We start from the raw sequence: 27,068 nt of genomic DNA, 5'->3' as shown, positions 1-27,068 counted from the left end.
TGGACCGCTCAGAGGTATTCACGGAGTTATACAGGGAAGAGGAGAGGGAGGAAGTAGACAGAGGTGGCCAGGAGGGTAAGAGAGAGTAATGAAAAGGAGAGAGACAAGTCCAGCCAGTAATCAGTTCCTTAGGTGTTCTCCACCATCTAAACACACAGAGAATCACAGAGTTGGGTATAGAAGAGATGGGTTGTGGGGGGGGGGGGGGTCGGGGGAGAGACAGAGGCCACCTGGTGGAGAAAAAGGAGAGTCCAAAAGGAGGAGAGAGTGGTCAAGCCAGTAATCTCGCTGTCAGGTAAAATTGGGTTTTGAAATGTACAAAATTGACAACAAAAACTGAAAAGCAAAGATTAAAAAACCTAGCGTAGAGGTTGGATTTTCAAAAATACAGTATTAAAGAGAAGAAGCAGAAGGAAGAAAGAAAAAAAGAAAAAAGAAAAAAATAATAAAAAAAGAAAAAACCCACAAGATTAAAAAAGAAATACCAACAACAACCACACAAAGACTATATATGGTGTTTGCCTTAAAAAAGTAGAGTCTTTTTTTTTTTTTTTGAAAAGTAATAGTAAGTTATAGGAATTAAAAATTAGAGGAGAAATAGAAGACTTAACAATTTAAAAAAAAAGTTAGAAAAAAAAAAGAAAAAAGAAAAAAAAAAAGGAATGATTGTAAAAATAGTGAAGATATATCTGGCCCTTCTCTGATGTTATGGGCCGTGTGGGGTTACTTCCAAGGCGGTTCCCTCTGTTTGACTTCTTCTGTTTGCTGGTCTCTTCAGTGTCTGAGTTCCATCCTGACACAGGGGGGTGGTGGTGGACACTTTTTTTTTTTTTAGGCTCACTAGTTCAGTCGTGCTGTGAGGAGGGGGGGGATGCTGCAAACAAATAGCACTGTCATGGGCACACAGCATCTCAGTCCCGCTGGACCTGTCCCCCACCACGGCGAACAAACTGCTCCGGCTCCACGGTGCTCAGCTGGGAAACGTCCGAGGCCGGCCCCAGGCTGCGCACACCTCCCGGGTCCAAGCAGCTCAGGTTTGGCGCCCAGGTAGCCCTCAGAGGCACAGACTTGTTTGGGACTGCGCTCTGCGCCCCTCCCAGGTCTGAGCAGCTCAGGAGCTTGGCGAGCGTGGTTGCCGCGACTTGTCCCCTTCTCTGTCTCTACTGCTCAGTTTTCTGGGTGTACTGCTGGCGTTCCTTGTGAGGCGGATGGTGACTGTCCTGCTCCCCCTGAAGTCTCAGCAAAGAAGCCTGCCTGCAGTTTGTTAGGTAAAGTCTCTCCGGGGCTGCGATTGTCCCTTTCCAGTCCTTACAGCTCTGGCTGCCTGTCCCCGGCGGGGGATGGTCTGCAGCCAGCTATTTCCATTCCGTCCTTTGTTCTGTGCGTGATCCTGGCGGCGTTTTATGTTCCAGCTTTTCGCGTGGTAGCTATCCCCCAGTCTGGTTTGCTAGCCCAAGTTCGATCGCTCTGGTTACGCGTGGGGCATTTCTGCCCACTTCTTACCGAGCACTGCAGCCCGCGCCTCCCGCGCTTCCCTGCCCTGCCCCCACTTGCTAGTGGCGGATGCAGGCGTCTGCGCGGCTTTTCCGCTGGGGGAGTTACTGTTGGGCTTGTAATCTGTTGGTTTTAATTATTTATTTGTTTTTCCTTCCTGTTATGTTGCCCTCTGTGTTTCCAAGGCTCGCCACAGACTCGGCAGGGAGAGTGTTTCCTTGTGTTTGGAAACCTCTCTTCTTAGAATTCCCTTCCCGGGACGGGCTTCCCTTCCCGGGATGGAGCTCCCTCCCCACCTCCTTTGTCTCTTTTCTTGTCTTTTATATTTTTTCCTACCTGTTTTTGAAGACAATGATCTGCTTTTCTGGTTGCCTGATGTCCTCTGCCTGCATTCAGAGGTTGTTTTGTGGAGTTTGCTCCGCGTTGAAATGATCTTTTGAGGAATTTGTGAGGGAGAAAGTGGTCTTCCCTTCCTATTCCTCCACCATCTTAGGACCGCCCCCCCAGATCTGATATAAATTAAATCACTAGCTGTTACATAATAGTTCAGTTCAGTCGCTCAGTTGTCTCCGACTCTTTGTGACCCCATGAACTACAGCACGCCAGGCCTCCCTGTTCATCACCAATTCCCAGAGTCCACCCAAACCCATGCCCATTGAGTCGGTAATGTCATCCAACCATCTCATCCTCTGTCGTCCCCTTCTCCTCCTGCCCTCAATCTTTCCTAGCATCAGAGTCTTTTCAAAAGAGTCAGCTCTTTGCATCAGGTGGCCAAAATATTGGAGTTTCAGCTTCAATATCTGTCCTTCCAGTGAACACCCAAGACTGATCTCCTTTAGGATGGACTGGTTGAATCTCCTTGCAGTCCAAGGGGCTCTTAAGAGTCTTCTCCAACACCACAGTTCAAAAGCATCAATTCTTTGGCACTCACCTTTCTTTATAGTCCAACTCTCACATCCATACATGACCACTGGAAAAACCATAGCCTTAACTAGATGAAACTTTGTTGGCAAAGTAATGTCTCTGCTTTTTAATATGCTCTCTAGATTGGTCATAACTTTCCTTCCAAGGAGCAAGCATCTTTTAATTTCATGGCTGCAATCACCATCTGCAGTGATTTTGGAGCCCAGAAAAATAAAGTGTGACACTGTTTCCACTGTTTCCCCATCTATTTGCCATGAAGTACCATGATCTTAGTTTACATAATAAGTTAAATCATTATTTGTTTCATGTCTGTCATCTCAAATGGCCTATACAACCATCGAGGGCAGACATGTTTTCTTTCTTTTTCGTTGCTTGGTCCTCAGTTGCTTAGCAAAGTACTGGCATGTAGTAAGCAGCTCAGAAAATAACTTGAATGAGCTGATGTGAAAGCTAAACTGTGATGGGATCATCTCATCTATACCATATCTTACACTTCTAAATTTCTCCTACTTCTTCCTCATCAGCCTGCCACTATAGCCTGGACATCTCTGCAATCTGCCGTGATTGTCAGTACCCCAACGAATTCGACTCCTTGTAGGCTGACCTATATCATTGGTTGTGCACAGCATGCTTAGTCCTTTGTTCATATCTTTCCCTCCCAAAGAAGCAGACAGTCTGTCAGTTTTTTCAGTTATCCTGATTCACTTTTATTATGATCAATATTAAAGATCCAAGTAGCTTAACAGACCCAGAATCTTAAAAAGAAAGATGAGGATCTGGGAAAAAAAAAAAAAATCCAGGCCCACAAAAGTAGGAATTCAGCATAGAGGAGAAAGAGAACGAATATTCAGAAATCAAGCTCTTAGCAGTGTAGCTCAGTACAGATGTTCCAGGACATAGCTGGTAACGTATTTGATGGCCAGCATTGTCTCCTCACAGGTTGGCTGGATCTGGGATTCAGGGAGGACAAAGCCATATCTGCCTTTATCCCGGAGTTCAAATGTAAAGGAATATTGGATTCCTTGGTCATAAGCCCAATCATCAGAGCCCCCAGAAGCTGGATCTGAAATGAGCAAATCAAAGGGGAGAAAACAATTTAAATCTAGGAAGGAGATTTAAAATCATGCCAGCTTTCTTTTATAATTACAAATGTTTCATTGCACAAAATAGTACAGGTAGGGAAATTTTCTAGTCACCAAGATCACAAAAGCTATGGGGGCTGTTTTAAGATTAGTCCAACCTTATCTCTTGGGAAGATTACCTCTTAGCTCTACATGGTAATAGTGATGTGTTTAATACTTCAGGATGTAGTCAGTTATATATATATACTCAGTGTGCTTCTATGCTGTGGTAAACTCTCACATAGTTTGTGATTTGTTTACAACATATATATAGTTCCTGGGAAAATAATGTGTATCTCCTAGAAAAATAAAGGAAACTGCATGATGATTGGTGAGAGGGGAGGACTCTGAGCCTCACTGAAACTGTCCTGAATGATGAAACTGGAGCAGCTCAAGGGCAGAGCTGGGTCTTCATTTTTGTTTCTTTGGGATCTAGCATATGGCTTGGCATGGATTGGACATTCATTCAACTACTCATTCAGTGACAGTTATGGTGTCATTCATTTATTCAGTCACTTGTTCATTCATTCATTCAGTCCACAGTTGTAGAGTTTTCATTGAGCAGCAGGCCATGTGCTCAACTTTGGAAATACTAGGACAAAGGAAAGACATGGCCCCTGCCCTCCAAGGGCTTATGGTATAATGGAAAAAGAAATCTCATTGAACTGGCCTGAATAAAACTTCTATGAAGTTCACAGTATGTGAATAGATGAGTTATTTCTAATAGAACCCCCTTAAGAAAATAGTATACCCCATCTGACACAGAGAAGTTTAATAAAGGACAAGAATACAGAAAACTGTATTCTACATGAAGCTTTAAAAAAAAAACCACAAAACTCATGATTGGAGCCTCTCCAACTGCATTGAAGGCCATTGATGGTGAGGCTGGCCATTTTCTCCCTATATTTCTGGTCCTTTAAGGCCTGGGGCAGAAAAAAATCATGCAAAGGCAAATATATAGAGAGAAATTGGAAATGGAACCTGCAGTATGTTCCTTCTCAGTGAAATCAAACTGCAGCACCCAAGGCCCTGGGGTCCAGCCTATAACTAACTCTTTTGCCATTTGCTTGTGCCCCATGAAAACAGCTTAAGCCTGAAGTAGCCTGAAACTTCAGTCTGTTTAGCCAAGAAAAGATTCCCTCTATTGCTTTTCCCCACCAACTGTCCTTCCAGATAAAGCTTCTGTGTCATCGTCCTGGGAAACCGTTCCTGATACTGTGGTGTGGGTTGGCTAGTCTTTGGGTGTGCTCTGTTCTCGTACATCCTTCTGTCTCAGCACTTTGCACCTGTATGGCCATGAACTCTTCCTGCTTCCCTGCTGTGGGCTCTTGGAAGATGGCTCTGGTCTCCCTTCTTCCCTTTTCCTTCCCTCTTGCCCTCTCTCTGTCCTGCCTTCCTTTCTCCACCGGCACCTCTTGAGGACTTGGCATGGAGGCAGATGCTCAGTAGATGTTTACAGAGAGCAGATGTGTCTGTGAGTTGAAAGGGATATTCCCCGCCCCCTTTTGTCTTCTAAACAGAAAACTGATTACATGTGTTATAAAACATTCACTCTCAGGCAAAAGTCACATGCTTTAAATGATAGAAAGGAAGACTCTGGGGACCATCTGTTGCCTTTGCATGGTTCTGAAGCTGAGACTTACAGATCGTTGAAGCTCCTGGGCCATAGGTGTACGTGGTGCCATGCAGTGTGGCCAGTTCTTTCACGGCACCTTTAGCTAGGGTGTTCTGCAAAAGAGCCAGTGGTATATGAGTGAAGAAATAAAGTGCACACTGACAATCAGACACCTGTCCATTATTTCTAAGACGTCGAAGACATATAAGTCATAATTCGGGTTAGTGTCTTAATCTTATTCAGTGCCCAGCCCCATTTTGCAGTGAATTTAGTCACACAATCCAAGTGATTCTGGTAGAAGGATGTGTTCCCTAACACCCTCCCCAAGCACCCAGGCTGATCTTCCCTTTGTCGCCTACACAGAGTGTGTCATATTGTGTCAGTACCATTAGCTGCCCTCTAAGTTCTCAGTGACTTTGCCTGTCCTTTATCTCAGTGTTCCCAGGGCCTAGTGCAGGCTGTGTTACTCAGTGGCTGTGTGTACATGCTAAGTCACTTCAGTCGTATCTGACCCTATGGACTGTAGCCAATAGGCTCCTCTGTTCATGGGATTCTCCAGGCAAGAATACTAGAGTCAGTTGCTGTGCCCTTCTCCAAGGGATCTTCCTGACCCAGACATTGAAACTTTGTCTCTTATGCCTCCTTCATTGGCAGGCAGGTTCTTTACCACTAGTGCCACCTGGGAAGCCCACTTCGTGGTTACTCAGTAACTATATTTTTGAACCTCTGAGGATGATAAGCACTCTTCCTACCACATTATTTGAGAATTAGGTACTTACATTTATTTTAAATCATTGTTGGAGTAAAATTTGGGTGTTAGTTCCTCAGTCATGTCCGACTCTTTGCGGCCCCATGGAGTATAGCCTGCCAGGCTCCCCTGTTCATGGGATTCTCCAGGCAAGAATACTGGAGTGGGTTGCCATTTCCTTCTCCAGGGGATCTTCCCAACCCAGGGATTGAACCCGGGTCTCCCGCCTTGCAGGCAGACGCTTTAACCTCTGAGCCACCAGAGTGGACAATTCCAAGGAGGAGTGTAGTTCCAGCGTTGGAGATTTTTTTAGAGTGAAAAATTATAGAACACTTATTTTATTTCAAAATGCAGAACATTTCAGTCCCAGAATTAAGAAAAGTAGTAAGTACTACGGAGAAGGTGATGGCACCCCACTCCAGTACTCTTGCCTGAAAAATCCCATGGATGCAGGAGCCTGGTGGGCTACAGTCCACGGGGTCGTGAAGAGTCAGACACGACTGAATGACTTCACTTTTACTTTTCTCTTTCATGCATTGGAGAAGGAAATGGCAACCCACCCCAGTATTCTTGCCTGGAGAATCCCAGGGATGGGGGAGCCTGGTGGGTTGCCATCTATGAGGTTGCACAGAGTTGGACACGACTGAAGCGACTTAGCAGCAGCAGCAGTAAGTACTAATTTATTTATTTCTTCTTAAAAGCAGCATCATCTTAAGTTGCCCTCTTGGCCCCTACACTCTGTTCCTCAGGGAGAAGGGCCCTGCCTGCAGCTCCTTCCTATGCTCTAAAGTCTCCAGTGTGCACTGAATCACTTGAAAAGCAAGGCTTGACTTAGCTGTCTGGAGAATACAGATTGGTGAATCTGATTGTTTACTGCAGGAGAATTAGACATAATTCATTCTGGCTATGAAACTAGCTGTATTTCATACTTTGGCAACATAATTGTCTTGTACATATGCCTGAAAAACTGTGAGGTTTTTGATGACATCAGAATAATTCCATTTTTAAAAAGTAGGAACTTCCCTTACTCCTTGCTCTAATATTAAAACCAGTTTAGTAAAGTCTTAAGTTAAATTGATGAGGGCATGACTGTAAGACTTTAAGAATTTCAGCTCCCAAAGCATGAATGCTTCACCAACCAAGTGATAATTTGAAAATTTAAAAGGAATTATAAATCATGATCTCAAGCCTGATTTTCTGGTCTGATCCACTGAAATGATGCAATCAGTTTCTTGGAACTAACTTATTATTCTTAGAGTTTTGAGACAGAAACTTGAACTCGAATTTCAGGGTTTCACTTCCCCATTTTCCAAACTGGTAAAATAATATGTGCTTTCTCATACTGTGTGGGATCTTTCCTGTTGTGATCTAAAGGTACTGTTTCTGTTGTTTAATCTTATTCTAACTAGCATACTAGAGTTGGGTCTTCTCTCCATCACTTAGTATAGGGTCTATTGCCAATTGAAATCGGAACACTCTGTAAACATTGCACAATACTCAGAATACATTTAAAACCATCTTTTAGAGATGTGAAACATGGTGAGATACTAGGGTTTTTTTTTTGCTAGATAAACAGCATGTGGTGGTTTAGTCACTAAGTTGTGTCAGACCCTTGCGACCCCATGGACTGTAGCCTGCCAGGCTCCTCTGTCTATGGGATTCTCCAAGCAAGAATACTGGAGAGGGCTGCCATTTTCTTCTCCAGGCGATCTTCCCAACTCAGGAACTGAACCTGGGTTTCCTACATTGTGGACTTCCCTTGTGGCTCAGACTTTAAAGCATCTGTCTACAATGTCAGAGACCTGGGTTCGATCCCTGGGTTGGGAAGATTCCCTGGAGAAGGAAATGGCAACCCACTCCAGCACTTCTTGCCTTGAAAATTCCATGGATGGAGGAGCTTGGTGCAGGCTACTATCCATGGGGTTGCAAAGAGTCGGGCATGACTGAGCAACTTCACTTTCCTACATTGTAGGCAGATTCTTTACCGAATGAGCTACAAGGGAAGCCCTAGATAAATAGCATATTTCCTACAATTCTACAGTTTCCTTAACTTTTGATTCAACCAAGGAAATTTCTATTATTTATTTTTCTGTAAGGCAGAACCTCTGATCCTAAAGAACTCTTATTCCTTCTCTAGCTGCTTTCCTCAGGCTTTTCTTCTGTTCTGCTTTCCAACCCCACCTTAAGCCATGAATTCTTACTTATAGTTAGTAGAAATAAGATTCTAATAAGTTCCAGGCATGTAATGTACAGCATTGTGACTATAGATAGCAGGACTCCACTGAATACATTAAGATGGCTATGAGAGTAGAGCTTTAGTGTTCTCACCGTAACAACAAAATGAAAATTATGTGAGATAGAGAGTATGTAAATTAATTAAGCATTGTGCAGTATTTATATTTTCAAATGATCACATTGTACACCTTAAATTTATTTTATCTCCATAAATCTGGAATAAAGGAAATTCTTTACAATTAGTTCCAAATGTGAAAAGTTATGATGACTTTAGGTGATTTAAGACAAGATCATTGTCATTATTTCTTGATCTCCTGCATGTCAGATGACCTTCAAAGTCTCTCTGTATTTTTATTGGTATAATGTAATATTTGAGTTATCTGGCAAAATCGAAGAGGCTTACTTGTGATCTGTTATCTCTTTTGATTTATCAACTTATCCATTTAGTCATAACTACCATTGCTGCTGCTAAGTTGCTTCAGTCGTGTCTGACTCTGTGTGACCCCATAGACGGCAGTCCACCAGGTTCCCCCATCCCTGGGATTCTCCAAGCAAGAACACTGGAGTGGGTTGCCATTTCCTTCTCCAATGCATGAAAGTGAAAAGTGAAGGTGAAGTCACTCAGTCGTCTGACTTTTCACGACCCCACGGACTGTAGCCTACCAGGCTCCTCCATCCATGGGCTTTCCCAGGCAAGAGAACTGGAGTGGGGTGCCATTGCCTTCTTCAGTCATAACTACCATTAGGGCCACATAAAAATGTTTGGTTTCCTTTCCTCAAAGCAATAACCAAGTGCTATCTAAGCCGTCAGAGACAATTTTTGCAAACAGTTGCTTTGCCTCCGATGCTGAAACAATACCTAAGATTGATGTTACTTTAAAACAGCTGTTATTTTGCTCTTGTCACTGGTGCCCATTAAAGGAACATTTAGTTTGTGTCTCAGACTTGGCTTTCCTTGTCCTCAGTTGCTCTCTCATCTTGATATCTACCTCCTCACTCACCTTCTGACCATCCCCTCATCACTGCATCCTTGAATGGCTCTCTCACCTTCTCTCATGAAGTCTGGCCCTGTATCACTTGCCATGCATCCCCACCTTCTTTCCAAGCCGAGTCACCCTGAACTGCTTTCATACTGCTCCCTGCCTCTCCTTACCTCCATGACTTTGGATGTCCTTCTCCCCTTGTAGGAATCCTCTTTTTGTTCACAAGGGGAATTGCTATTGTTCTTCCAAATTTAGTCTAAATGTCACCTTCTTTGCAAAGCTGCCCCTCTTCTTTGTGAGGGCTAACATCTCCATCAGAGTTCCTGTTACTCTGTGCTGTCATCATTTGTTTTTGCATCTGTTTGTCCTCTAGTGGAGCTTTTGGTGGGGTGGTGGTGGGGGAGAAGGATTCTTGGCTGTTCATTTTGTATGCTTAGCAGATTGCATAACACCTAGCACATGGTTGCTTGATTGATTCTCTTCCTAGGGCTTCAGGTGGGCAGGGTCTGACTGGGGGTGCAGAGTGCAGACAGAGCTCTACAGAGGCTGGACTGTGACCCCTGCCCCTCCCCCCAATTTGGGTGGAGATTAAGGATGCTTGTGGGGAGAGTGGTGGTACCATGTAGTGGTGGTTGATGGGTTAGCATATTTAGACATTGACCTCTACTATGCACTTGGCTTATTTCCTTTCATAAAAAAAGTAGAGTCTGTGGACCCTTTCTTTCAGCCCCTCCAAGGCCAAAAGACAAAAAAGTCAGAACAGACATTAATCAACCAAAATGTCATATTTTGAATTCCAGTTATGGTAACAAAAATCTCTGGAATCAGTGTGAGTCTTTTCTTTTGAAGAGTTCAAATACTTTCACAAATGTTACTCATTTATCTTCCCAACATTATCTGTCCACATTTCATCAACACAGAATTTTCTAGCAGAATGGAATGCCATGTGGGACAGCATGCTTGGTGAGAATGTTCTAACCAAGCTGGATGACTGACCCCTGCCTATTGGGAATGGTAGAGAGAAAGGTGATTCCTGTATTTGCTAATATATTAGAGAAGGTAATTCCTTTTCCTTGTACGTTTCTGTGAAAAGGGACTAAGACAGCTGACAGAAGTCCAGCAGAAACAATAGTATATCAGAGACCATGATTCTTATCTTGAAACTCTAATTAGTGACACTTAGTAACCTGTTATTTAACGGAGACCTTACATCCTCAATGGGTTCAAAATAAGAACTAACATTTACATAAAACCTTAGGCTTTACAAAGAGCTCTTGCTAAGAGCTAGATATTTTTATCCCCATTTTACAGATAAAAGAACTGAAACTCAGAGCGGATAAAAGAATTTGCCCAAGGGCACGCAGCCCTGTAAGTGGCTGACTTGAGCTGGGTTCTTCTTGCTTTAAATCCTGTGCTCTTTTTCACTTCTCCTTGTGGCCTTGGAATACTTCAAAAGAAGTGTTGCTCGAGCTGGTTTTACCAATTGTAAAGAACAGAAGGAAGCTAAATATAAACCAGTCTGAGGGAAAACTTTGCTTTCAGTCAAGGCCAAACATGGCCAGCCTTTATTAAACCTTAGTTAGGCATTTCCTAGCACATCTTATGCATGCTTTCTTTTGTCACTTGTCTTCTTAAAAAGAGGCCTTGGTCATAGAGCAAAAGACAGAGAGAGTCTAAAATGTCACATCTAACTCAAAGCCCAAGAGACAAAGGGCCAGCTCCTGTGACATCTGCCGAGGCGCTGAGCTCCAGGAGGCTGGTGAGATGAACAGGGCTAGGGTGATCTTTTTCAGGGACCTGCACGTGATCAGGAGGCCCCTGTCTCACGACTGCGCTCGTGGACCTTACTGCAACCTCTAGTGCACACCCAGTGTCATGGCGGGTGCTGCCTCTTCTAATCTTGCCCTGGCCCGTTCTTACAGTACAAGAAAGCAAAAGCCCCCCCACCGGCAGTGGGGTATACCCCATTGCAGAGGATATTTGCTTCAGAACTTTGTTTCTAACTTCAAGTCCTGAGTTTAACCGTCCCTCCGGGTGAATACATGTGATAATGGAAACATCAAAATGATCTGTGGCTGAAGTTTCCTTCCTTCTGTGCTGTGATCCTGGGTAACTTACACCAAAGGACCAGTGAGGAATTGAACTTTTGTAATTTTGGTGCAAAGGGAGAAACCCCCAGGGCCTACTAAGGCAGGGACTGAGGAGAAAGCCTATGGGACTTGAAAAAACAAATATGTTTCTGAGAAAAAGGAAGAGCGTAAACAAGTGCAGGCTCTGACTGCAAAGCCTTGAGGTGGGTGGGGGGGAATAAAAGATAAAGAGTAGCAAAGGGTCTGCTTTAGGAGTGAGGAGACTGTCTATCTTGGCAGACCCCATGGGGAGCGTGGCAATGCTTTCACTGATGTAAACTAAATTCTTTCTGAGGCTGATCTGAATATGCATTTTTTAGCTCTTTAGAATTCAAGTAAAATGTGAAGCATGAGTCAGCTGAAGCTGCAAAGCCCAGAATTTTTTTTTTTTTTTTAATGGCAGTGGTGCTTCTTCCAAATAAATGCTGTATAATGGGGATGTACTGTCTTGCACTTGAGCTTTGTAGAAAATTGTGAACTGTGTGTGTGGAGTGTAAGATCCTGTGAAAGCCAGGGACTTTGGCCAGGAATGAGACTTTTCTTATCTTTGCTTAAAGTGGAGTTTCTCATCCGTGGTGCTTTTGACAGGTGGGCTGGGTCATCGTGTGTGGGGGCTGAACTGTGCATTGTAGGGGGTTGATTAGCCTCCCCTGGCCTCTCTCCACTGCATGCCAGGAGCACTCCCACAGTTAAAACACTCAACCTCCCCCCACCACCCCCCTCCCCGCCCCCACCCACCCAGTCAACATTGCCAAATGTCTTCTGGGGAAAGGGAAGGAAGCAAAAATCAGCTTAAAGTCAGATAAAAGATGCAATTATGTTAAAGAAGAAAGTATTATAGAGAAAAAGAATGAAAACGAAGACAACTGGTTTGCAAGATGCTCTGAATGCCTTATTTTGTTTTCCTCTCCTGACCATAGTACAAGTGCCTTCTCAGTACTGCTGCTAGGTCAGTTCTGCTAGAAGAACACTTTGCTTCCAGGGTGGCTATAACCAAAGGCATGTTACCCAGTTACATTTAAATTTCAGATAAACAATGAATGTTTTTCCAATAAAGTCTGTCCCATGCACTATTTGGAACATACTTAAACACTTAAAAATTATTTGTTGTTTATCTCAAATCAGATCTAACTAGGAGTCCTGTATTTGACCTGGCAGTTCTGTTTATCAGGTCACCGGCTCCAGGGCCTGCTGTGTGACACAGGGTTCATTCTGACATCTAGGTCCCTCCATAGTCTGGTTACCTCCCTTCCACTCTTCCTTCCAGAAAACACTCATAACAGGCTGACCCCTGTCTACTCCCTTTTTATGGCAGGAACCATGGTTTCCTCTGAGTACTTACTAGGTGCTCAGTAGAATTTCTGGCAATTGCCTTATGAGTCACCAGACCCTGGAGGAGAATTTTAACAGGCCAAGAAGCCACTTTAAAGATGGTAAATCAGCAGTTGTCTCTCCAGTCAAAGAAATTCTGCAGTTGTCATTTAAAATTCTTTTGTCTTATAAGTGAGATTAGAAATTTTGAGAAAGCTCCTGAAGCAAATGTGTGCTTCAAGTCCTATCTACTTTGACTGCTGGCAGCCGGCCTGACAGACGGGCTCTGACCCTGTTACTCTTGCTATTAGGCAGGGACACGGTGACAGCTGTGATAGTGCGTTCTCATGACCCTGTAATTGCCCATCTCCTAATCACAATATTTCTTCCCTCTAATATTTATGTTTATCTCTAATCATAGTTTTGATTTATGGTCACATGCTTGAGTGGAACACTGGGTTTCTATCTTGGTGGCTCATTAACTAAAATTTTAATGAAGAGGTAGTGAGGTGTCACTGGGTTAGATGGTATTAGAATTTAGAAATGGATTTCTATCTTTTGCTCAAGGTCAATAATTTTCCAGAAATTATTAGCCTGTCATATCTCTCCTGGTTTATATATGTATACCCATGAAGGGATGGGCCATAATCATAAAGACTGGGCCCTGAGAAGCCAGGGTTCTTAGTTGGCCAGTGTACTTAACAGTGTCCAGGGTTAGAAGTAATAATAGTATATTTGTGGGATAAAAGACTGTATTTAATGAAAGGTCTTTTACAAACTGGCTATATGGAGCACCAGCATAGTACAAATCTGTGTGTGTGTGTGTGTGTGTTTGGGAATTGGGACAGCCTAGAGAGTTCTTCTGTGTCCGCTAGTGCCATGCCCAAGGCTGCCTCTATTACTGGTCTGAGCTCAGCTAAGACTTCATTGTCTAAGCTGGAAAATGAGAAAGCAGAATGAGAGAAATTTCAAGATTCCCACTTGTGAAGTTCTGTTCCTGCTTTTGAATTTAGAAGTAGTATTATAGTAATAATTGTTAACAGTGCCATGTAGCCCTGTTTGGGAGGAAAGTAGACCAAAGATTGTGAGACTCTCTATGCTTAATAAATAGAAGGATATGGATTGGTTTGGGAGCCTTTTAAATTATGTCTCTTAGTTTTTATTTCCTCTGATGATAAAGAGGTCATATAACTCAATATTTCATTACCCTTTAGAATTTTGGAACTGTAAGTATAATCTTTTCTGAGTCTTAAAACTTCGTTTGAAAATAGTGATAGATATATATTGAAGTCAATACTGAGATTGGACAGTTTATGAAGCCACTTGAAAACTCACAGTACATCTTGTATTTAAAAAAAAATAATTATAGTGTGTGTAAAAGTAGTTTGCTGTAAGGAGAGCATATGCATGTAAGATGCACTTAGGTTTCCTCAAACTTTTTACTTATCTGCTGGAGATATATTTTTTGGTACCCTTTGTAATCCATACTATTATTTCTGTACTTTTATTTCATTGGTCTTTTGCTTTCTCATCTCTGCCTTTTTCCCCCCTGAGGGTTGTCCTATGATATGAGTAACTATCATGTAATCCCCATGTAAGATCTTTCAGAAACGCGGCCATATACATTTTTATCACAACTCTGATATAAAAGGATTGCTGCTTATGGTATGTTCTAACTTTGGACTGAAACTGCTAATGTTTCTGTCTAGAATAATTTCCTTCTGATTATTTCATTGAAGCATATTTTTTTCCTACAAATATGATCTTATAAGTTTTAGATGTATAAAGAAAAAGAATCATATATATGCTAAAATCTGTATGACAGAATCTGCTTTGCATTGCTTTAAGAAAATCTGAGTTATCTAAAATGTAGTGGGGTACCAACAATTCATCTTATTAATCTTTTACATCTAGTCAAGGCTATGGTTTTTCCAGTGGTCATGTATGGATGTGAGAGTTGGACTGTGAAGAAAGCTGAGTGCCGAAGAATAGATGCCTTTGAAATGTGGTGTTGGAGAAGACTCTTGAGAGTCCCTTGGACTGCAAGGAGATCCAACCAGTCCATTCTGAAGGAGATCAGCCCTGGGATTTCTTTGGAAGAAATGATGCTGAAGCTGAAACTCCAGTACTTTGGCCACCTCATGAGAAGAGTTGACTCATTCGAAAAGACTCTGATGGTGGTAGGGATTGGGGGCGGGAGGAGAAGGGGACGACAGAGGATGAGACGGCTGGATGGCATCACTGACTTGATGGATGTGAATCTGAGTGATCTCCAGGAGTTGGTGATGGACAGGGAGGCCTGGCGTGCTGCAATTCATGGGGTCGCAAAGAGTCGGGACACGACTGAGTGACTGAACTGAACTGAACTGAACTGATCTTTTGTTTTCTAATAGTGGGGTCATATTTTTCTAATTGAGAATTAATACAGATGCACTAGATTTGGGTGGAACATTCATCTTTCTAGGTCGACTTTTACTCTTAAAAAAATTGATATCTTTATTACAAATAAAAACAATGCAAAAGCCAGTATCTTTCTTATTTAGAGACTCTAATTCTCATTTGGCTATATATATGTTTGTAATAACACTGTAGTTATAAGTTGTTCTAGCAAAATGTTCTTGGAAAGTAAGTAAATTGGATTGATACAAAATAAGAAAAAGACTGAAAGGATTTCTGGTTAACTATTAAAATGATTTACATTATTTTGGGGTGCCAGATCCCAAATGAATCAAATAATCAAATAATATGAATCTCAGATTTTACTGATGGTAAAGGAGTATATTGTTAATATACTATATATTGTATATTGACAATATACAAGGCTGTATATTGTCACACTGCTTACTTAACTTATATGCAGAGTGCATCATGAGAAAAGCTGGGCTGGATGAAGCACAAGCTGAAATCAATATTGCTGGGAGAAATATCAATAACCTCAGATATGCAGATGACACCACCCTATGGCAGAAAGCGAAGAAGAACTAAAGAGCCTCTTGATGAAAGTGAAAGAGGACAGTGAAAAAGTTGGCTTAAAACTCAACATTCAGAAAGCTAAGATCATGGCATCTGGTCCCATCACTTCATAGCAAATAGATGGGAAAACAATGGAAACAGTGACAGACTTTATTTTTTGGAGCTCCAAAATCACTGCTAATGGTGACTGCAGCTATGAAATTAAAAGATGCTTGTTACTTGGAAGAAAAGTTACAACCAAGCTAGACAAAATATTAAAAAGCAGAGACATTACTTTACCAACAAAGGTCCATCTAGTCAAGGCTATGGTTTTTCCAGTGGTCATGTATGGATGTGAGAGTTGGACCGTAAAGAAAGCTAAGCCCTGAAGAATTGATGCTTTTGAACTGTGGTGTTGGAGAAGACTCTTGAGAGTCCCTTGGACTGCAAGGAGATCCAACCAGTCCATCCTAAAGGAAATCAGTCCCGAGTATTCATTAGAAGGACTGATACTGAAGCTGAAACTCCAATATTTGGCCACCTGATGTGAAAAACTGACTCATTGGAAAACACCCTGATGGTGGGAAAGACTGAAGGCAGGAAAAGGGAATGACAGAGGATGAGATGGTTGGATGGCATCACCGACACTATGGACATAAGTTTAAGTAAGCTCCAGGAGTTGGTGATGGACAGGGAGGCCTGGCATGCTGCAGTCCATGGGGTTGCAAAGAATCGGACATGATTGAGTGACTGAACTGAACCGAACTGATTTAAGATGCTAGGCAGAAGTTTAGTCATAGAAAAAAACTGTTGGAAATTTACTTTTAAATCAATCTGTGTGATATAAGTGCAAATAAGTTTTGTATCTTATCATGCTAAGTATGCATGCATGCATGCATCTTATCACATATCTTATCATGCTCTAAAAAATATAGGAAATAGCATGTCCTTTTCCTTGAATTTATTAGATTTGTGACTATACATATAAACCATCCAAGGTAAGATTATTTTGTAGTTTGTGTTTTCTTTTTGAGAATTCATTATGAATATTTTCCTTTTGTATAGTTCTGTTTCACTTCTGTAGAATTTAAAAACAATCTTGAAGGATATAATTTCTAGTATGTATTTTTTTCTATTGCCTCTCTTTCCGTGATTTTAAACGGAGAAGTGATTCTTAGAGAAAAGTATCAGTGGATCGCAATCTCTGGTGGGACGTAGCAAGAATTTTTCTTGAGATTCTAATGGTAGAACTAATTTGATCCTTTTTTCTAAAGGACAATTTATAGACTTTTAGAGCAGTCCAGATACTAGGTTTTTATTGTATGGAGCCAGTGGGGCAAGAAAGTTTTCATTGCTAAAAGAGTTTAAACGTACTCCTCAAATAAGAAGTATTGCAACATTGTGAAGCAGTTCCATTCCAAAGAACACTTTAAGCTTTTCTGTTAGCATTAGTCTTTTAGTGTTTATATATTTAAAACTAATTATTAAGCAAACTGGATATATTAGCTATTGTTACATTTAATGTGGTTATAATTTTAATGTTAACATTTTATTTAGTAACTCATTAGTGCTTAGTTTTTATGGCTTTGCCTTTTTCTCTTTCGGTGTGGTACAGTTTAAACATATTCACATGAATGAAACAAGCACCATACCCCCACTTCCTCTCCTCTGGTGGCCAGAAATCTAGGACTGAAATGAGGAGCTAACCACAGTCATCTCTGGGACAGCAGGCCTGTGAGCACCCACTGTTGAGAATACTCACAGACTGAGCATTATTGGAAAACTGAAATATTTAATGGTTCCAACTAATGATGTTCTCCTTTGTTTTTTGGCTACAGATAGGGAAAATGGGAAGCTTTTTGAAAAATAGCATTTCTTTCTTTTTTTTTTTTAAAAAGAAAAGGACCTCGCCAACTATTAGCTATCAGTTTTCTAAGAGGTTGAGTTATTTTTCCGGTTTCCTCTTCACAAGATATTTACAGCATTACATATTTTATTTGGCCTCTGAAAGATCGAATCTGAAAGTACAAAACAACAATTTCCAGTTGATTAAGTTTTGGGTCTTTGAATTTTTGCATTTAGGTAAGCCAAATATCTATGTCATTTTCTAAGTGAAATAGTTTATTTTTTGGCATAAGTCAAATGCTTTAAATCTTATTGTTCTTTTAGATCATTGGTTCCAACTTCTAATAGTCAGATGTTCATAATTTAAAAAAAAGTTGTTGAAGGATTCACATATGCTTATTTTTTAAACATTATGCAGATATACTATATTTAACATGAATATTATAAAACTCATTATTTGACTTTTCATGTGGTTGTATCTTGACTCTCCAACAAGATTGCTAATTTTTAAGGCAAGGATACTTAATTTTTTCTCATATCTAGTAAAGACTTATTCACATCATTTGTTCACTGATAGATTTACATCTGTGTCTCACCTAATCCAACAGTGAAATAGGCATTTTAGGGAGCTAAGATCCTAAGATCCTAAAATGCCTATTTCACTGTTGGATTAGGTGAGACACAGATGTAAATCTATCAGTGAACAAATGATGTGAATAGGTCTTTACTAGATATGAGAAAAAAAAAATTAAGTATCCTTGCCTTACTCTGTCTGTCTAGGGCTTCCCTTGTAGCTCAGTCAGTAAAGAATTTGCCTGCAGTGCAGGAGACCCAGGTTCGATCCCTGGGTTGGGAAGATCCCCTGGAGAAGGAAATGGCAACCCACTCCAGTATCCTTGCCTGGAAAATCTCATGGACAGAGGAGCCTGGTGGATTGCAGTCCGTGGGGTCGCAAAGAGTTGGGCACGACTTAGCGACTAACACGCACACACATACTCTGTCTATGTATGTCAAATCCAGTTCAAGACAGCTTGATAACATTAACTTTCTGATGAAGATTATGTATGAAGTGAAGGAACCTTGTTGATTACCCCAGATGCATCTGAAATCATCATATGTGTCAGCGTTGTGGTGAAGCAGGAGGAAGTGGAACTCTTGTTATTTGGAAGATTAGTGAATGAACCATATGTTGGGGATCATTCTCTGCATGAGAATCATATTTCTTCTAGCCAGTATATCTAGACAATTTCAGATTCCTTGTAAATCTGTTTTGCTTTTGTTACCAAAGATCAACCATGGACCTTCCAGAAATTGTATAATTTTTTCCACCAGGAATAGGAAAAAAAAAACAAAACACTCAATAGCAAAATACTGGATCTACCACCACAATGACTTACCAGCTCAACGTTGTTCTTGGGGAGTTTGTAATCATAGGAGTAAGGATAGAGCATCATCTGAGAGTAAGAGTGGATTGTCAGATATGCTTTGATGGAAGAGAGGTGGTTGCGGATGAAATTAGCCACAGCCTTGGTCTCTTTTTCAGACTCTGCAGAAGATCCACAGTAAGTTTCAGCACAGGGGTTGTTAGAGGCTCCAATACCTGGAAAAACATGATGCTGTTAATGGCAAGTGGTCATGCACTGATGTTCCTACAGGGCGTGTTTCAAAATTTCAAACTATAGTGTTAGAGAGTTAAAAAAATAAGTTGTTTTGACAAGTGTTTTTATAATCATCCCATATATGTATACATTATAAAGTATATATACTTTTAGTCACAAGATTATGGTGCTTTTAAGCTAACAGGGTAAAAAGTTGCATGCGGAATCACCAATATGTCCTTGTGTGCGTGTGTGTGTACGCTCAGTCTTGTCTGATCAGAACCCGTGGACTGTAGCCCGCCAGGCTCCTCTGTCCATGGAATTTCCCAGGGAAGAATACTGGAGTGGGTTGCTAGCTCTTCCTCCTTGGGACCTTCCAGTTAGGGATCAAACCCATATCTCTTGCATCTCCTGCATTGACAGGCAGACTGTTTACCACTGGTGCCACCTGGGAAACCCTAACGTCCCTCAGTTCAGTTCAGTCACTCAGTTGTGTCCGACTCTTTGTGACCCCATGAATCGCAGCACATCAGGCCTCCCTGTCCATCACCAACTCCCAGAGTTCACTTAAACTCAAGTCCATCAAGTCGGTGATGCCATCCAGCCATCTCATCCTCTGTCGTCCCCTTCTCCTCCTGCTCCCAAACCCTCCCAGCATCTGAGTCTTTTGCAACGAGTCAACTCTTCGCATGAGGTGGCCAAAGTTTTGGAGTTTCAGCTAATGTCCTTGTGTAGTACTAAATGATGAAATCAATATAGTATAAGAAAACTAATAAGTAGGGGACAAATACCTATGAGAAATTTCTGTGTTACTGTAATCATTTACTGAGAGTTGAATCACAAAATTATAATTCTATCACATTTTTGTTTAAATAATTATTTAATGATGATTTCCTCTAGGTGGTACATCCCACAAATAGTAGGATTATGTCTGGTTTGTTCAGTCTTATGTTTCCAGCATCTAACATAGCTGGGAACACAATAGAATAGGCAATGCATCTTTATTCACTGAATATATAAACTGTTTATTGTCTGTGCTTTTAGAAACCTGGAACTTGAAAGTATAAAATTTTATAGTTTTTCTTGTTTTTGACACTGTTGTGTTTTTCTGTTATTTTACTTCCTATGCTTTTCATGATGCGAGTGAAATGGTCAGCCTGATACTTACTGCACCAACCAGCATCAAAATTTCTGTTGAGGTCTGTGCCAGTGCAAGTAGTTCCAGCATTGGTGGAGCGGGTCTTTCTCCACATTCGGTTCTGAAAGTGCAGTGTATGGTTAGGACAAGTACAACAGAATGGCTAATTTTAATTTTATCAGCCCCTCTTAGTATTGGTTCTTATACCGTGGTCCAGGTGTAGATGTAGCCATCAATATTGACCACAGGCAAGACATAAAAGTCTAGCTTGTCGAGGAATTCTGTCATGTGGATCTCATTTCCATAGGTCCGAACAGCCTGTGTACAAATTACAAAGCAGAATTTTATGGAAAATGGTATGCATTATGCACTGAAATTTACATAGACTGGACAAATGTTGACTCTGATAACAAAAGTGGTTACCCTTTTTGAGGTAGAGATTATTAATATTGATATAAAGAAAATAGCAAAGTATTACTAATAGTTTTGTTTAAAATAGTTTCTGATTCTCTAAGTACTCTTTTATCCACACGTAACTCATTTAGATATTATTTTTATTTCAACTTTTTAAAGATGGACAAATTGTAATAAAATAAAAACTTTTAAAGAACATAAATGCTTATTTCCTTTGAAATAGTAATTGCAATAAATTTTTTTCAAAGTTAGTAGGATATGAGAGTAAGGCCTATTCCTAGTAAGGAATGTCTTTGATGGCTTTGCATGTTCCTTATACTATCATCTAAAAATTTGTTTGATTTTGATGAGAATTCTTGTAGACGATCTCACTAGAGGAAGTGTCTGACATGGAAGAAGAACGAAAAGGCCTCCTCCCACTGTGAAGAGAGATCACTCTGATGGGTTTTGGAGAGGCTCTCACTAAGTCTCCAAATTGCATGATGATGGAAATCTTCTTCTTACTCCACTTTCTTGAGAAAGGAGCTCTGTTAAGGGTCTAGCTCTCCCTGCTAAGTGATGTGGACACTTACGTATGAATGAAGGAGCTTATACTGATTTATTATATTCTCTTAGTCACAGTTCCTCAGCCCCAGGATCATACCAAATTTACCTTCAGCTCTTCCCTAGGCTTGCTTGAATAGATTTAAAAACATTTAAGACTTCTATGTAGTAATGGTTTTTAAATACTCTTTGTGGCTCTACACATGTCTGTGTATTAAAATAATGATGAAGCATGTGCTTTTTAGGTTGGAGGAGGTATAAAGAATGTTTTGTTGGTGGTCTATGATTGGAGGTAACCCAAGTAATGATGAAAGTTCTTTCTCCTAGAGAACAGATGGTGAGTGTGCATGCTAAATTGTTTCAGTTGTGTCTGACTCTTTGCAACCCTATGGACAGTAGTCTGCCAGGCTCCTTTGTCCATGAGATTCTTCAGGCAAGAATACTGGGGTGGTTTGCCATGCCCTCCTCTGGGGGAATCTTCCTAACCCAGGGGTTGAACCCATGTTTCTTGCATCTCCTGCATTGATAGGCAGATTCTTTGCCGCTAGTGCCACCTGGGAAGTCCTATAGATGGTGCAATAACTCACTGAAATTAAGTGGTGCCAATCAGACACATAACATGTCTAGAAATCAAGAACCTAATGAATAGATACAGAAAATGCTTTACACAAAAGAAAGTATATTGTACATAATAATATTCTTATATTTTTAAAGTACTTCAATATTTTAAATGTAATTTTACTTTTGAGATAATTTTAGAAAGTTATAGAAGAGTTGCAAGTACAGGGAGTTTTCATATACCCTTCACTCAGGTTCCCAAATGTTACCATCTTACATAACTATGGTACAATGATCAAAGTGAAGCAATTAATAATGGCTCAGACGGTAAAGCGTCTGCCTACAATGTGGGAGACCCGGGTTCAATCCCTGGGTCGGGAAGATCCCTTGGAGAAGGAAATGGCAACCCACTTCAGTATTCTTGCCTGGAAAATCCCATGGACGGAGGAGTCTGGTAGAATACAGTCCAGACAGAATACAGTCTGTAGGGTCGCAAAGAGTTGGACACGACTGAGCGACTTCACTTTCTTTCACTATAAACTGTAGACTTTAATTCAGATTTCACTATTTTTTTTTCACTAATGCCCTTTTTCTATTGTAGGATTCAGTCTAGGCTCCCATATTGTATTTGGTTGTCATATCTCTTTAGTCTCTTCTTATCTGTGACAATTCCTTTGACTTTTCATTATGACTTTGGCATTGTTAATGAGTACTGGTCTAGGTATTTTACAGAAGGTCCCTCGATTTGAGTTTATTTATTTTTTTAATGATTAGAAGGAGGTTGTGCATTTTGGGAAAGAATACAAAAAAGGTGGTTTATCTTCTTAGTACACAATATCAGGGGTTACATGATATTGATTATATCTTACACTGGTGATGTTACTACTGTTGTTAACCTGATCACTTGGTTAAGGTAGTCACTGCTAGGTTTCTCTACTGTAAATTTTGCTTGTGTAATATAGTATAATACATTTTTTGGGAGATGCTTTGATGCTGCAAATAACCTATTTCTCTTTAAACTTTTACCCCATAATTTTTGTATCCATCTGTAGGTTTTCATGAAGTATTTATTGGTGCTCTAATGATGGCTTTCTGTTTTGCTCATTTGTACATCCATTAGCTGTAATTCTTCTATAAGAAAGAACTGTTCCTTCCTTTTCTTTCTTGACTGAATTATCTTTTTATATCATTTATGTGCTAATGGATATTTAAAAGGATTTTCACATATATCTTACCTTGACCTTTATAAAGGAGTGAAAAACAGTATCATTTACAGTAGGGGCTCCTATGTGTTATGTTCTTTTATTCTGAAGTATACATTGATTATTATCTAGGAGATAATGGTCAAGTTAGTGGATTATCCACAATCACAACTTTTCAATGACCTATTCACCTTACTACCTGTTTGCCTTTTTCCCAAAGGTGGGTGAGAAAATTAAGATGAGTGAAATTCAAATAAATAGAATTTGCTAACTGTTTTAAAATTTTGCCTTATCAAGTTTTCTAGGTGACCTTTATAGCTTGGAACTTGGAACTATGATTTTTTTCTGTGCTGCTATTGTCTTTTATTATAGCTAATTTATAAGGGATTGATTGAAATAAAAAAAATACTTTCTACTTCGCTCTGTCAGTAACCATCCTACATACTGACCTCTCTGACAAACCACTGGCAAAATGCAGGGGAAATCCATTCTCTGGCATGGAAACCGCAGTCCATGAAAATGGCAGGCTTATTTGATCCAGGTTTGCCAACCTATTGCAAACAAAAGGAAAAGGAAGACCCTGATTCACCACATTCAGAGATTAACATTCACTACCTGTCTGGGCTTTGGATTCCACTGGTGACACTTGACAGCAACAAGAGATATATCCCATGATTAAATTAAAACATAATACTTGCACAGTGTGTTCTTGCCTGTAGACACAGTGTTTGAGCTGGAGGCTCACATGGCTGTTTGTTATTTTTATTAAGCTTGACAAGCTCATATTTTCAGAAGATGCTTGATTACTCTGCTTAATTGTATGCACATGGAGTTTATTTTCTATTGCTATTATTAGGTGACATGACCGAGATAACTGGATAAGTAATTAGAAGTAATCATGATTGTTGCTAATATTGTAAGTTTTTTTCTTTTCTCCCACTTATTCCTTGTCTTTTTATTTTCTTCATTAGAATCGCATGATAAAAATGGCATTAGAGGATGACAGTAACAAATTGTTGATATGCTGTGTAATGTTGTCTGATAGACATGAAGTTTATGAACCTCTTTAGCAAATGGATTTGCAAACAACATCTGCGAGAGGAGAATTTCATCAAGGTAGATGATCATTTACATTGCTTACAGGAATGTGGTTAAATTTATAGGACTTCTCCTATTTTATTGCATTTTTTCCTTTTGGATAAATCAAAATAATGATTTAAAAATTCACACATGATAAAAGAATCTGGGTACTCTGTTTGGATTCCCTGAGGGATGTATGCAGAGAAAGAGTTATAACAATGCTTGAGATGAACATGTCTGTGAAACAGATGTTCTCTGTGTTAGAATTCATTGATTTAAAGTGCTCAGACATGGCAAGGTTATGGTTAAAAAGGATTACCTTGAGGAGGTATATAGTGTTTCCTAAAAATGTAGTTCCGATGGCACTGCGAGAGATGAGGTCTGGATTTTCAGTGGCGACTTGTTCAGTCCATGCCTCTATCTACCAAATGGAACCATTGATGGATTAATGTGACATTCTCAGTTCAGTTCTCAAGACAATGTCTGTCTAAATCATGTATACTTCATACCGTTTCCCAATTGTTGTACTTCTTGTAACTGTGTCCAGTAGTGCGGACTCTGCTATCAAACTGAGCCTCCAGCATGGATCTCAGGTTGCTTATCAATACCCTGTAATAAACCAGAGGAAGTGCTCCTGTGAACATAAGCATGTTTCCCAGTGAACATATGAAACAACCCAGAGTCTCTGCTAGTCCGATGTGTCCTCTGATTATGCTCTTCAACTTGAGCTACTTGTCTCAGAAAGTGAGTAAATTATTGAGAAGGATACCAAAGAATATGAGTAAGGCAGGCTCTTCTTTGGCCCAAACTTGTTTGGCTATTCTCGGACCTTAAATTTGAAAAAATGATTTCCTGGTACTTGGGGCGCTCTGGGTCAGGGCTTTGGGCTGCCATACAAAAGCATGCCCTCAAGCCTACCTATGGTCTTTCTTGCTCAAGACTTCCCTGGTTTTAGCACTAAAAGTCCCACATCCCAGCAACCTATTCATTCCCAGGAAAACTGGGACATCCAGTCACCTGAGGCCTTTCTTTAGGTTTTGAGAAAAATACCTCAATGCATGGAAATTCAGAAATATTAATATGCTTATGAAGCTTTATTAGACAAAAGAACACTGAGTTTAAAGTACCAGCTTCTGCTTGTCTTTCTTTTGGCATGTTTAAAGTAATCTAAGAATGGTCTTGTAGCAAGGTAATATGAAAATTGCTGACAGAAATTTTGAGGCCTACTATTTCCTAAAAATGATTATTCGGGTGGAAGTGTGTATTATAAGAGGCAGGGGTGAAGGTGTGGGTATGTGTGACTTTGACTTTGTAGCTTCTGAGTGGAAAGTGTATTTCGAAGGGACAAAATTTTATGAGCATTAATGTCCTTAGTCATAGCACTGTAAACATTATGAGCAGTAGCTAGCTTGCAGAAACTTCTATTATCCACAGTCAAGCCTTGAAATGTTTTTATCTGACACACAGAGAATTGTAGCCGCACATCAAAAGTCTTCTCCTCTGACTGCCCCAAGGGCATTCTGATGAAGTATGTCAGGGACATTCTCTGAACCTCCCTCCTGGTCTCTCCTTCATTTGGTTAACTTGGGCATGAACTTGCATCTGTTTATGGAAAAATGCAGTAAATCAATACTAAATGGTATGGATTTCCTAGCAAGAAGGAAACACTGTCATAAGGTCTTAACTCTCTTAAGTAGTATTAAAAAAAATAATAAAATGGAAAAGGAGAAGAGTTTAAAATTTATTCTGTGGAAAGAAAATTTCCCACTAAGCACAGCCATCAGTACTTCGTTAGTGTATTCCTTTATATGGCTGCTGTTAGTTAGCACAAACTAAGTGGCTTAAAACAACATGAATTTATTATTTTATGGTTTAGAAGTCCAGCACAGGTCTCGCTGGGGTAAAAATCAATGTGTCCACAGAAATATGCCCTTTTCCGGAAGCTCCAGGGGAGAATCTGATTCCTTGCCCTTCATAGCTTCTTAGAAGCTGCCCACATTTCTTGGCTGTTTGCCCTGCTCCATCTTCAAAGCCAGAAACAGCAGCTCAAGTCCTTCTCATGTTTCATCATTGTGACCTCCTCTTCTGCCTCTCTCTTCCTCTTGTAAGGACCCTGTGATTACTTTGGGCTCATCTAGAATGCTGTACTCTGTGCTGTGCTCGGTTGCTCAGTCTTGCCTGACGCTTGTGACTCCTAGCTTACCAGGAGTCTGTAGGCTACCAGGACTGTAGCCTACCAAGCTCCTCTGTCCATGGGATTTTCCAGGCAAGAATACTGACTGGAGTAGGTTGCCACTTCCTGTTCTAAGGGATCTTCCCCACCCAGGGATTGAACCTGTGTCTCCTGCATGGGCAGGTGAATTCTTTACTACAATGCTATCTGGGAATCCTATTTATTTAGAATAATCTACCTATTTTAAGTTCAGCTGCTTAGTAGCCTTAGTTCCATAGCAACCTTAATTCCATCTACATTCTTAACTTTTCTTTGCCATTAACATAACACATTCAGATATTCTAGAGATTGGAATGTAGTCTTTTTTTTTTGGGGGGGGGCAGTCATTCTGCCTGCTATGGTTAGGAACAATGTTTATAATAAGTGTTATAATTAGTTAAGTTAATTATAACACCTAGTTGGATTGTTAGGAAATAAGGTAGAATTAGAAAGAATCTAGAGTTAGAAATCAAAAGATCAGGGTCATGGTTTTGCCTCATATGTAGATTGGTTTCAGCAAAGTCATTTAATCTCTGGGCCTTACTTTCATAATTTTTATAATGGGGTATTTGGTATTCAGTGTCCTTTTCGGTTCTAAAATGCAATGACCTGACTCAAATTCATAGGTCTTGGTCATTTATATAGAGTTTTTCAAGGTTTATGAAAAAAAGTTAAACTATAGTAAAGTTGCCAATTATGGGCTTCCCTGGTGACTCATACCGTAAAGAATCTGCCTGCAATGCAGGAGACACAGGTTTGATCCCTGGGTTGGGAAGATCCCCTGGAGAAGGGAATGGCTACCCACTCCAGTGTTCTTGCCTGGAGAATTCCATGGAAAGAGGAGTCTGGCAAGTTACAGTCCATGAGTCAGACATGAACTGAGCGACTAACACTTTCACTTTTTCACTTCACCATCTTCATAACCTCCAGGGCAGCAAGTGTCTAGAATAGAGATGGTTTAGGAAA

General features: G+C 40.4%; 1 protein-coding gene across 1 annotated transcript in view; it reads right to left on the bottom strand.

Moving 5' to 3' along the window:
- Positions 1-3,052: 3,052 nt before the first annotated feature.
- CPB1 (carboxypeptidase B1) overlaps positions 3,053-27,068 on the bottom strand; it is a 39,470-nt gene continuing 15,454 nt past the window's right edge. Inside the window, exons 4-11 of the mRNA XM_040234432.1 lie at positions 24,400-24,499; positions 24,210-24,311; positions 23,260-23,361; positions 20,301-20,411; positions 20,124-20,214; positions 18,755-18,957; positions 5,183-5,267; positions 3,053-3,481 (exon numbers count right to left, since the gene is read on the bottom strand). Coding sequence (XP_040090366.1) covers positions 3,294-3,481; positions 5,183-5,267; positions 18,755-18,957; positions 20,124-20,214; positions 20,301-20,411; positions 23,260-23,361; positions 24,210-24,311; positions 24,400-24,499 — 982 coding nt within the window. The 3' untranslated portion in view covers positions 3,053-3,293. The remainder of the gene's footprint in view (positions 3,482-5,182; positions 5,268-18,754; positions 18,958-20,123; positions 20,215-20,300; positions 20,412-23,259; positions 23,362-24,209; positions 24,312-24,399; positions 24,500-27,068) is intronic.

This window comes from Oryx dammah, unplaced genomic scaffold (assembly GCF_014754425.2).
Source record: "Oryx dammah isolate SB20612 unplaced genomic scaffold, SCBI_Odam_1.1 HiC_scaffold_2, whole genome shotgun sequence".
In the NCBI taxonomy this organism is placed as follows: domain Eukaryota; kingdom Metazoa; phylum Chordata; class Mammalia; order Artiodactyla; family Bovidae; genus Oryx; species Oryx dammah.
This window is presented reverse-complemented; position numbering and strand designations above follow the sequence as displayed.